This window comes from Phyllostomus discolor, chromosome 4 (genome assembly GCF_004126475.2).
Source record: "Phyllostomus discolor isolate MPI-MPIP mPhyDis1 chromosome 4, mPhyDis1.pri.v3, whole genome shotgun sequence".
In the NCBI taxonomy this organism is placed as follows: Eukaryota; Metazoa; Chordata; class Mammalia; order Chiroptera; family Phyllostomidae; genus Phyllostomus; species Phyllostomus discolor.
This window is the reverse complement of record NC_040906.2, coordinates 189,791,005-189,802,018: the sequence shown is the minus strand read 5'-3', so window position 1 is coordinate 189,802,018 and position 11,014 is coordinate 189,791,005. Positions and strand designations below refer to the sequence as shown.

The 11,014-nt window shown below is 40.3% G+C and overlaps 1 protein-coding gene across 1 annotated transcript in view; it reads left to right on the top strand.

Moving 5' to 3' along the window:
* Positions 1-310: 310 nt before the first annotated feature.
* The window catches only part of TXLNB (taxilin beta), a 42,693-nt gene continuing 31,989 nt past the window's right edge, over positions 311-11,014 (top strand). The window contains exons 1-2 of the mRNA XM_028510623.2: positions 311-422; positions 2,907-3,359. Of these exons, the coding sequence (XP_028366424.1) occupies positions 2,921-3,359 (439 nt within the window). The 5' untranslated portion in view covers positions 311-422; positions 2,907-2,920. The remainder of the gene's footprint in view (positions 423-2,906; positions 3,360-11,014) is intronic.

Genomic DNA, 11,014 nt, shown 5'->3' with positions numbered 1-11,014 from the left:
GAAATAAACCAAGAAACAGGAAAACTGATCTTGGCCTCAAAGAACAACAACGGTGAAAAATTGCACTGGCAAAGGGGCTATATATACTGAGAATTTAAATTTCTCAAAGGGCAAAACCTGGAGTTTGATAAGATCTACCAGCTGCTTCTCCTCTGTAAGATTTTCCCCCGGGAGACAACTACTGAAGCTGGGGCGCATTTCCCTCTTGCTGTGTCATACGGTGTTCCTCTCCCCTCCCCCTCCCAGCGCTCCTGCTGCCTGGTGTGTGTGCCCGTGTGTGTCTGTGTGTGTATTCAGTTTCTCTCTCCCTTGTAAGAACACAGCCACCTGCCTTCGCCCGCTGCTGCTGCTGCTGTTCTGACTAGCTTTTTGCTGCCTCTTTGCCTCTCCTTTACTCTCTCTGCTTAGCTTCTTGCCTTCTGGTAAGTGTGACAAACACTCCCCCAAGCAGTGTGAGAAGACGTGGGGTGCGGTTTGTAGTGTTCGAAACTTGCAGCGTTGAGATTGCCAGTGCACTGTGGAAGAACTTTTCATTGTTTTATTTATAATTAAAATGTGTTGCTCAGAAAGGGCTGTGTGTGTGTGTGTGTGTGTGACAATCTGCTGGGAGTGCTAGTTCAAGGGAAAAATGGTCTCCCAGCAGAGGAAAAAGCAGGCAAAAAAGTTTACAGAAGATAACATTGAGAAATAATTTTTTGCTGTAAAATTAATCTAGAACGAGAGGATTTAAAAGTCACAGTTCTTGTTTTTTTTTTTTTCTCCCTTTTGTTGATTTATCTTGAGGCTACTTTTAAGAATTGAGTCAGTCGTCCCGTGGTTTACAACGACTCGGTTATTCCATTTTAAAGTAAACATGGTGCATGAAGTTGAAAGGCTGCCCGTGGGATTAACATAAAAACATCAATGATTACTGTCTCCAGTCAATGAAGAATAAAGCTAATACAAACAAAATGCTTGCATTTAGACTAGCCACACTAACACTCCTACGGAGAGACAGTTCTAAATTCATTGCTTAGAAGTTTGGTTTACTCCAGGTTTTATAACATTCTAAGAAGGCTTCCTAACACTCTAAAACCCACATATGCATTTAAGCCAATAAATGTTTACTGTTTTCAATTTGTATTAAAAAGTACTCTTTTCCCTTGATTTCCAAGGATAAAGTGCTAAATGCCACGGCTCCTTTTAGAAAAACTTAAAATAGCTTCTGGCTGAACAGCAGGTGCTGTGTCTTTCTCCAAGTTCAGGGGACGCATAGTTATATATAGATAAGTGTGCCCAACAAGTTGTGGCTGGGATAAAACCACTTCAGTGCTGAAGACAAGGCGACTGCTCACTGTATCATTAGATAATAAAGTTGGTGGATAAAATGAATCAGTGTGGGTTGTGGGGCTGGGTGGAAAAGGTGCAGGGATTAAGCAAAACCAAAAAAACCCTCATAGACACAGATAACAGAATGGTGATTATCAAAAGAGGGGGTGGGAGGAGGTAGAAGAAGGTGAAGGGGGATAAATGGAGATGGAAGGAGACTTTACTTGGGGTGGTGAACACACAATACAATACACAGATGGCACATTATAGAATTGTACACCTGCAATCTATATAATTTTATTAGCCAAGGTCATCCCAATAAATTCAATAGAAAAAAAGTGTGAGAGAAAAGGGTACTTCCTTCTAAGTTAATGAGTACTTGGTGAGGGCCACAAGTCGGTGGTGACGTCTGTACATTGAATTTTCTTGCTGGAGTTCAAGCATTTGACACCTGCTGCCCTGAGACCGGGAGGAGGGGCCAGGCATAGAGCAGTGTGTTTCTGTTTTTGCTGTCATGTCTCCGCAGCTGCAAAACCTGTGCATGACGAGGGCCTTGTCATTTTTTGACCCTGATGCTCAGCTGCTTCACCATTAAATATCATCTACAAACAGAATGCACCATAACTTAAAGGCCTAAGCCAAACCTGCTTACTGCAAGCCTAGCCATGGTGACAGCCAGAAACCCTGGAATCTGTGACTTGGCTCATCCCTTTCCCCCTGTTTCCAAAGAGCCCAGATTATATCTGGGTTATCTCTCTAGTTAATTTCCACCCTGTTCATTAAACATTGACGTTTCTTAAAAATGATTAAGTTATCCTAGAGCTTCTGGAGTGAAAAGAGAAAGTTGTAACCTGTTCTTATTCCCTAAAAGATAGTCAGTTTTTATATTAGAACAAAAAAGCATCAGAGAAATTTAAAGAATTTCTTAATTTACACCTTCTCTCATATTCTGTCTTATTCCAAAAACGATGCTGGTTTTAAGCTCAGAAAAGCATTTTCATCCTCTGGGAAAAGGAAAGTATCAGAAAAAGCAAGAAATTTTGTCCTATATCCAGTATAAGAATTCATGTATATCAATATACTCTTATTAATCAAATCTTCATTTATAGATTAAAATAGTTAAGAAATATTATTGTTATGAAGGATTTTAGTAAGTTCAGTGGCTCTAATATTAAACATTTTAACTTTGAAAAAATACCATTTAAAATGTATATATTTTAAATGTATACATCCATGTACTTCCAATAATTATAAATCTACATAGAATTACTTAAGAGAATGGTTATAAAGATTGGCTATTCTAAACAAAATGATAAATATGGCTGTAAAAAGAACATCTTTAATTACTCTGTTAATATCAATAATAGGAGATATTACTGGAATTTAAAGACCAAAACCAAGTATCTGCTAATAGCATGACCTGATTTGGAAAAACGGCTTCCCACTATTCCTACCTACCCCATGCAATATTGATGGTTTGTGAAAGTACATTCCCTCTGTGTTAGAAACTGTAATTAGCAGGTGCTCATTTGGGGATATCCTTATCATTTACATGTAACTGGGTTAACTACAGAAAGCCCGGCTATGCTTGTCACTAGGTGCCACACCCAGCATGGAGGCTAACCACTCCGTACAGCTCTCGGGAGAACCACAGTCAACACCTCCGGGGGACAGCTCATCATCACCCAGTCAAAATGGCCTGGAACAGCAAGGGCATCAAGACTCCTTATCTCCACTCCAAGCACCATTGAAGGAGGCAGAGGCGAAACCTGAATCAGGGGGTCATGACATCTCTGAAGAGTTGAATAGACAGCTGGAAGACATCATTAACACGTACGGGTCTGCTGCCCATGCCACAGGCAGAGAGAGCTCCACCAAGGCCAAGGAGCAGCCTGAGAACACAGAACCCACTGACCATGAGGACGGGGACTGTGAGGAAGCCACTGAAGAGGCTGAGAGAGAATCCATCACTTCTGGAGAGCCACCCACAGCCAAAGAGCCTGTCAGCAATAAAGAGCAAAAATTGGAAAAGAAAATCCTAAAAGGATTAGGCAAGTAGTTATATTCTATATTATGATTTTTCTTTGAATTCGTTAAAAAAAAAGGGATCTTTCTCTAACCTTTACTAAAAGACACACCTCATATTTGGATTACTACAACAGCTTCCTTCAGGGTTTCCCTACACGCTCTTGCTGTACTTGTCCCCAGCTGCTTTCCCCCAGCAGAGCTACAGTGAACTTTCCACAGGTTACCCACTTCCCCTCTGCCCTCAGTGGCTTCCCATTGTTCTTAGAACAAAGACCACAATTCTCAACAGTCTTTCAGGTGCTACTAATGGTCTGACCCAAACCATTCTTTCTAGCTTTATCTCACACCACTCTACCCCACAACATCCCCCTCCTGAACACTCTGTCCCTGTCACCACCACCGCTGCTGCTGCTGCCTAATAACTAGTCATTCTGCTCTCTTTCAGTTCTTTAAACCCGCCACAGGGCCAGCATACATCCTATTTTCTCTGCCTCGATGTGCCTGCCCATTCCCCCAGTTCAGACATTTGATTGCTCATCTCACCAGTTAGCTCACCACTCAAATGGCCTTTTCTTAGCCCAACTATAGATGAAGTCTTACTGCTTTCTGTTTCTGTTGGTACTATGTATCTTTCCTTCCTAGCGTATGTCAGCATTTAAGAGTGTGCATTTATTTTGTGGTTACTTGGTTAATAGGTATCTTCCCCACTAGCTCTTTTTTCAAGGGCAGGGACTGTGTATATATTGGGCATCATCAGAGACCTAGTGTGTAGGACAACAGATGGCACATGGTAGGTGCTTGGTAAATATTTGTTGCAAAGATAAATGGCTGAATAAAAGGAAAATTATTTAAAGCAAAGCTAGTGGAATTTGGATTTAAGCAAAATGTGAATGTTGGAATTGTTTTGTACATGTGAAATGATTTTCAGTTGGATCACTTGGCAGTAGGTCCCATTACTGTATGAACTATTTTTTATTTAACAAAGCTCTTTAGAAATGTGTCAGTTTCAGAATGTCAACAATTGCAGAAAATATTCTTACTCTCATTATTCCATTGGTTCAGCAAATACTTATTAATACCTCATCCTTATGAGGCCCTGTGCTAAGTGCACAAAGATAAGTAAGTGGTCATGGCCTTTTAGTCAAGGAGCTCTCAGTATATAGAGAAAAGTCGACATGTAAACTGATTATTATATAAGCGAAGTGCTAGAACAGGTACAGCAAAATTGTTAAGAGTGACATGAGGGACACCAAAAATGGCTGTGAAAGAAAGGTGAGAGAATTATTGTTTTAGTTAGGAATGAAACTGTGTTACTTTGCATATGAATGCCCCTCTGCCTGTGTTCCTTGGTGAATTTCACCGAAACACTCACCACCAATATCACCTCCTACGTGATTCATTCCCTGACATGCCCAGGTAGAGTCTGCATCACCTTCCTTAGTTTTTTATTAAGTTTCCTGCGGCGAACATTTGTTTACATGTCTGCCTCCCAAGCTGGATGGAGAATCGATCAAGGGCAGTGGTCACATCTTCCTCATTTCTGAAGACAACAAAGCAGAGTGAAAGATAGTGAGTGTTAGAATCAGAACTGGGTTCAGACTCTAGGACCAGATTATCTGTACACTCAAAAGTATGTCTGTGCTGGCACAGGACATCACAATGATGCTTAAAATCCATTCACTGCTGGCAATGCTTTCAAAAAGGGCTAAAAGACACATTCAAACAGCCTACTCGACCCACCCAGCAAAAGATTAACTCAAATAATATCTAGTTGCAGCATGCAAGATTGGAATTGCTCTAGTGTTTTAGCACTTTCGGAAGGAGAGTAAAGTTGATCTGTGTCACAGAGCTGTTTTTCCTTCCCATTCCAAGGTACCTCAAAAGAGTCCCTTAACAAAAACTTCCCAAAGGCAATACAAAAATCACATGCAGAAGTGAATGATTTCAAGCGTTTCCAACCAAGGAAGTTCTTTCGCTTTATCACTCCAAAAGCACATCTGCACAGGAATTTGTATGAGTTGTATGGAGAGGATGGATGTGAGGAAAGTAGAAGTAAAGTTCAAGATGGCCAAGTTTGGTTTCTATTCTGTTTATGAATTATTTCAAGATCTGCATGAACCTCTTAATCACCAAGTAGTTTTTAAAATTTAAGAAAAAAATTCCACAACTCTAATTCTGCCACTACCCACAAATTACTGAATTTTAATGGTCTGTGTTTGGTCAGAACCAATGTCTGTGGGTCGGACTGCACTCTAGTGATTCATGCCCATGCTGCTGACCCTCCCGGGCCATCTCTCTGACCACCATCCCATGCTCTTCTAACCACTGTGCTGTTCCAGCTACAATAGGAGTTAAAACAACATTTAGGGCTAATCTAAATATCTATCCACCCTTTTAAATATCATTTCAGTTGTCTACAAGTGATTTTAATAGGCTTCTTGGCCATTTTTCAATTAAATGGCCCGGCACTATTACTTGCCAGCTAAGCATTGGAATCAAATACACAATTTGTCAAAAATGCTGCTTCTTAGCACAGAGATTCAGCACTGGTAGGTCTGGATTAGGGCCAAGGCAGCCTGGGTAATTTTGACACAGACTATAGAAGCAACGGTCCTAGCGCTTCTAAAAGTGTTTCCTCTACCTTTAGCAGAAAATAGAAAGTGCCAGCTGTGATTGTCTTTTAAAATCTACCTGGGCCTTCCACAGAATTTTATTAAGTCATTCTACCCATACCCAAAGACATATTCTTAGATTTCACTCATGTATTTGATCACAGATGAGTTTTTAGTTATTGCATGTTTATCAGAAATTTTTCACTTTGTTGGTATTTTTAAGATGCTGAAATGTTCTGACTCTCTAACCCAAAACTTTCCAACTTTGGGATATTGGATATTTCAGACCAAGTTACAATTATCCTACTGCCAGAATTCTCTGACCTTTAATATATAACAACAAAGATCTCCAATAGTGATAGGCACAGTTTACAACATTTCCTAAACTTACTGGACCAAAATAGCCTTCTTTTATAGAACACCTCTGCATATTTAGAAAATGTGTCTGCAGCCCAGGCACCCAGGACTTATGCTTCCTGTAGGGGCTGCAAATCCTCCCACGACCAACACACTGTCCCTTCCGTGTGCAGAGTCACCATCTCTTTGGTGGGCACTTCCTCCCTGGCGTCTGAAATGAGAGGAACAAGAACAGAGTCCCTGCTGGAGAGCACTGAGACATGTCCTGTTAACATCTCAAGTGCCCCCTTGCTTCCCTCACTCCAACCTCCAGGCTCACAAGTGATTTGCTAATCATTTCTCTGCTAACATTACCTGGGCTGCACAGGATCCACATCATAATAAGCACAAAACTGATAAAACATAATATGCTTTCTGATGTTTAGGTTGATAACTGATTGAGTAGGAAATCAGTTTGAAGCACAAACCCAAGAGAAAGGCATAGCTAATCCACAGGTCCATTCTGAGCTCAGGATCCGTTTAGTCAAACCACTTATTACAGACAGGGAAACTGAAGCCTAGAGAGTTGGGTTTTTTTTTTTTTTTTAATTTTTTTTCCTTTGATTGATTCTAGAGAGAGGGAAAGGGAGGAAGAGGGGGAGAGAAACATCGATGTGAGAGAGAGACATCGATTAGCTGCCTCTTGCTTGTGTCCCAACTGGGCTTGTTCCATGACTGGGAATCAAACCTATGACCTTTTGTTTTATAGCAAGACATTCCAACTGACTGAGCTATACTAGTCAGGGCGAAGCCTAGAGGGTTTTGAGTTTTAAAGAGTGAAAAAAAAAATGTTATTCAGCTAGTTGATATGCTGTAAGATTAGTCATAATGAAAGCAAGGGGAAAACCTGAAGTCATTAATATTGCAGAACCAAATATATATACAAATACAAAAATAATTGGTACATTAGTTGAGAAGTTATTTATTTAGCTCACTTAATGTGTTTCATTTTTCAGTTCTACCTTTTGAAGGGTACCTTGACTAGGGCACTGGGATTCTGAAATGTCTTCAACCATTTACTTAACTTTGCCTTAGAATGGTCCCTTTCCTGGATGGTCTGGTTCATCCATTTTAGCTTGATTTCTGCTTTCACTGTGAGAGGGACATAAACTGCTGCTTTGAAACAAGTGCTGGTTTTTCTGGAAGAGATGGTAGGAGACCAGATCCATTGACGGAGAAGAAGCATCAGCCAAAACTAAAAAGTTCATGAGTAGACTCATAGTGATGCTAAAACATGGGCCAGATCCTGAAAGGAGGGAGGGTTTAGAGAAGTAGGTGGAAGGAGAGAGAAAAATATGTCTCAAGCAAAATAATTTGTACTCCCTTCTGAGCTGAATTGGGAAAGGATATATTCATTTTTTATTGCTTTTTCTAATGTGTGTCTTTTTTATTATAAGCTTGGCTTTATTTTATTTTTCCTGGAATCATCTCCCCAATATGACTCTTAAAGATTTTTTTTCTTTTTAAGAAATTTTTCTTTATAGTTACAGCCAAGAAATTACTAGTAGTTTAAACACATCGTCAACCAACCTAATAAGAAGTCCAGGTCCACTGTCCAAATGAGTAAGAAGCCAAAGTTCCAATTACATATAATACGGCCACTAAAATACAAGAGAAATAAAATGTCAGCTGAACGGAAAACTATGTGACTAGAAAATACAGGGAAGGCAGTATTTTCAAAACTGATACAGTTAATAAAACCAGTCAAAGCAAACAAAAACCATGACTAAGAGAGGTGACAGTGAGAGGTGAGAGAATCTTTATAAATTTTAAAAGTGGACCAACACATTTGAGGTAAACATATATGCCAGCCAAACAATGTTGTTTTTTGTTGTTTTTATCGAAACCAAGCTAAAAGCAGTTAAAGCTATTTCAGGAATCAAAATCTTAGAGGCTGAACTCAGAATCCATTTAGCCAACCCACTCATTTCATACACAGGAAACTGAGATCCAGTAAGTTTAAGAATTGGTATAAGATGTCACTCAACTGGGATTAACTCTGCAGTCGGTCCCAGGGCCCCCAGCTGGAGCCCATTGTTAATTTTACTCCACTGTCCTTCCTATCTACATACGTATTTCCCTTAAAATATATCAATAGGTTCCCAGGAATTATTTGTATTATACTAGTTATCTTTAAATTATATTAGAGGGAAAACAAAGTTGATACTGAAATATAATTCTGGGTCTAATATTTGAAAAGAACATTCAAAGTCTTTTCCTGCTTTCAGCTTTTCCCACCACTCTTAGAAATCAGGAAGGGAGAAGACAGATACATATGTATACCCAAGACCATAGTTTAGCCCCAAAGTTCTAAAAGATCATTTTGAAAAAAAAAAGCATAGTTTTGAACACTCATTAAATCTACATACTTTGTCACCAAACTTTGCATAAATAGTCATCACTACCCTAAGAGTTCAAGAGAAGTCCCAGTCAACATGTCTATAGCTAATTTCATTGTCTCACTTTAAAGTTTTCAGTTTCTTTGATGTAGAAATAATACTTTTGCATTACAATACTCCTTCCGTCTACAACAGTGCTGATAGCCACAGCCATGTGACATGGTTGTTCTTGCTGCATGCGTGGGTCTACTTTCATGTAGACTTACAACGAAACTGAGCATCATGTGCAGTGGTGGCCATATGCCACCATGTACCTTGCCCAGCTCTATGAGGACTTCAGGTCTGCCCCTTGCTTTCTTTATGACTAAACTCACAATCACGTTGCTTTAGAATGACACATTGGGAATAAGGCAGATCACCCCCTCTGAACAGCTGTCCCTGAGTAGAGGAATCTTTCCTTTTGTGTCCAACAGTGTCACCAAATGACGCTATTTTTATGGCCTATAACTACAGCCTTTCTTAGAAGATGAACAAACATCTCTATTTTGCTGCTTTGTCATAATCCCACATACCACTCCAGTCTAGCAAAATCAATGGAAGTTTAAAAACTAAGTTCTTTGGTGTCACAAATTTATGAATTCTGCACATGCCAGTTTCCAATTTCTTGGATTTTTTTGCTGATGGGAGAAGTCACTTTTGAAGGATAGATTGATGCTTCTGAATGTTAATCTTCTATACAAAATAACAGTACATGAGAAGAGATCTCAGTGAGTGCAATGATTAAAAAAAAACCCTTCTCATAAAGAAAAAAAGTAGAAAATATACTTAATGTGGGGAGAAGAGAGAGCCATTGGACTCACTCAAGTGTTTCTATCTCCCACAAATGAGACATGTAACGGTTTTACGTGTCAGTGTTCATCCTGGGAGGTATCACAGCATACACTAAATGTCACAGGTGACAGTAAGACCTATCTTTCCTCCAGCCAATTACACAGTTGTCTTCAAGACTCTCCATTTGATTGACATGATGCCAGTGTATACTGGTTGGCTGTTTTGTTCCATCATTACCAACATTTACTGAGCACTTATTACGGACCAAACACTGCACTGGATCCTGGATCTAATCTGATAGTAGTACAGTGTCTTACCTTTAACAGGTGACACCAACACAGGACAGTGGTCTTCACATGGTCACCTTCCACAGACTAAAGACAAGTGTGAAGGGATGCCCTGGCCGGCACCATGCAAATTCATCCCTATGCTAGAGAAATAACGCAAGCCCAGGCGCGGTGGAGGTGGAGCAGCACTGGTTATCAGTTTAAAGGCAGCATGTTACGCCAGGCCGTAACTGGAGAGCTAGTGGGGCACCTCTCATGCCTACCTTCTCCGTCTTAGGCCGTGTCTCTAATGCAAACTAACTGGGCAAAGATAGACAAAACCAGCTGTTAGAGATGAGGTCATTTTTTTTTTCCAAAAAACAGTTTCTTTTTATTTCTCTCGGTTTCCCTGGCATCAAAATTCCACATGGGAGTGAAGTGATTTAGAGCAAGTAGACAAACTTTGGACTCAAGCCTTGGCTCTGCCAGTACTAATCATGTAACTCTGGACTCTCTGGGCCTCAGGTTCTTATCTGTAAAATTAACCAGTTGTCTGTGCGCCTTTGAAGTTCTCTCTAGATCTAAAGTGTTTTGAAGCCATTGGAGTCACCAGATTTAGCAAATAAAAACAAAGGATACCCAGGAAATTCTTAATTTAAGATAAACAATATGTAAAATTTTTCACAACGACTATATCCCATGTGCTATATTTTATCTAGCGATCCTAATTCCACAATTTATCTGCCTATCCAAGATGAAAGCAAAAATCCCAACAAACAGGAAATGCCTGTTCTTGAAGGAAAGGTTGTCTAAGTTGTTAATATCCTTACGCAGATTTATGCCAGGAAACGTGGGCCCTACTGTGCAGTTTGACCTCCCCACTCTGATTAGACAGAGTGGTCGTCAGTCTGATCCACCCTGATCCGACTTTTGAAAAGACAGGCTCAGTGGTACCGATAGGCCTGAGGGTCCCTACCCTCCCTCCCAGCACTCAGCCCAATGGCCACTTAAAGACAAGATTTCCGGGCACCACAGAAAGGCAAACTGAGCACTTGGAGCTGAAGAAGACAAAAGGAAGAACAATGAGGGGGGGAAAAGAAAGAATCCGAGGCTTACCATCAAATAATCATGAACAGATGAGTTCTTAAACGTAGCATAAACTCCAACTGGGAACAGAAATGAAACTGCCAACAGAGATTAAGGCCTGGGCGGGAGAAGGGGAGGCCCAGGAAGG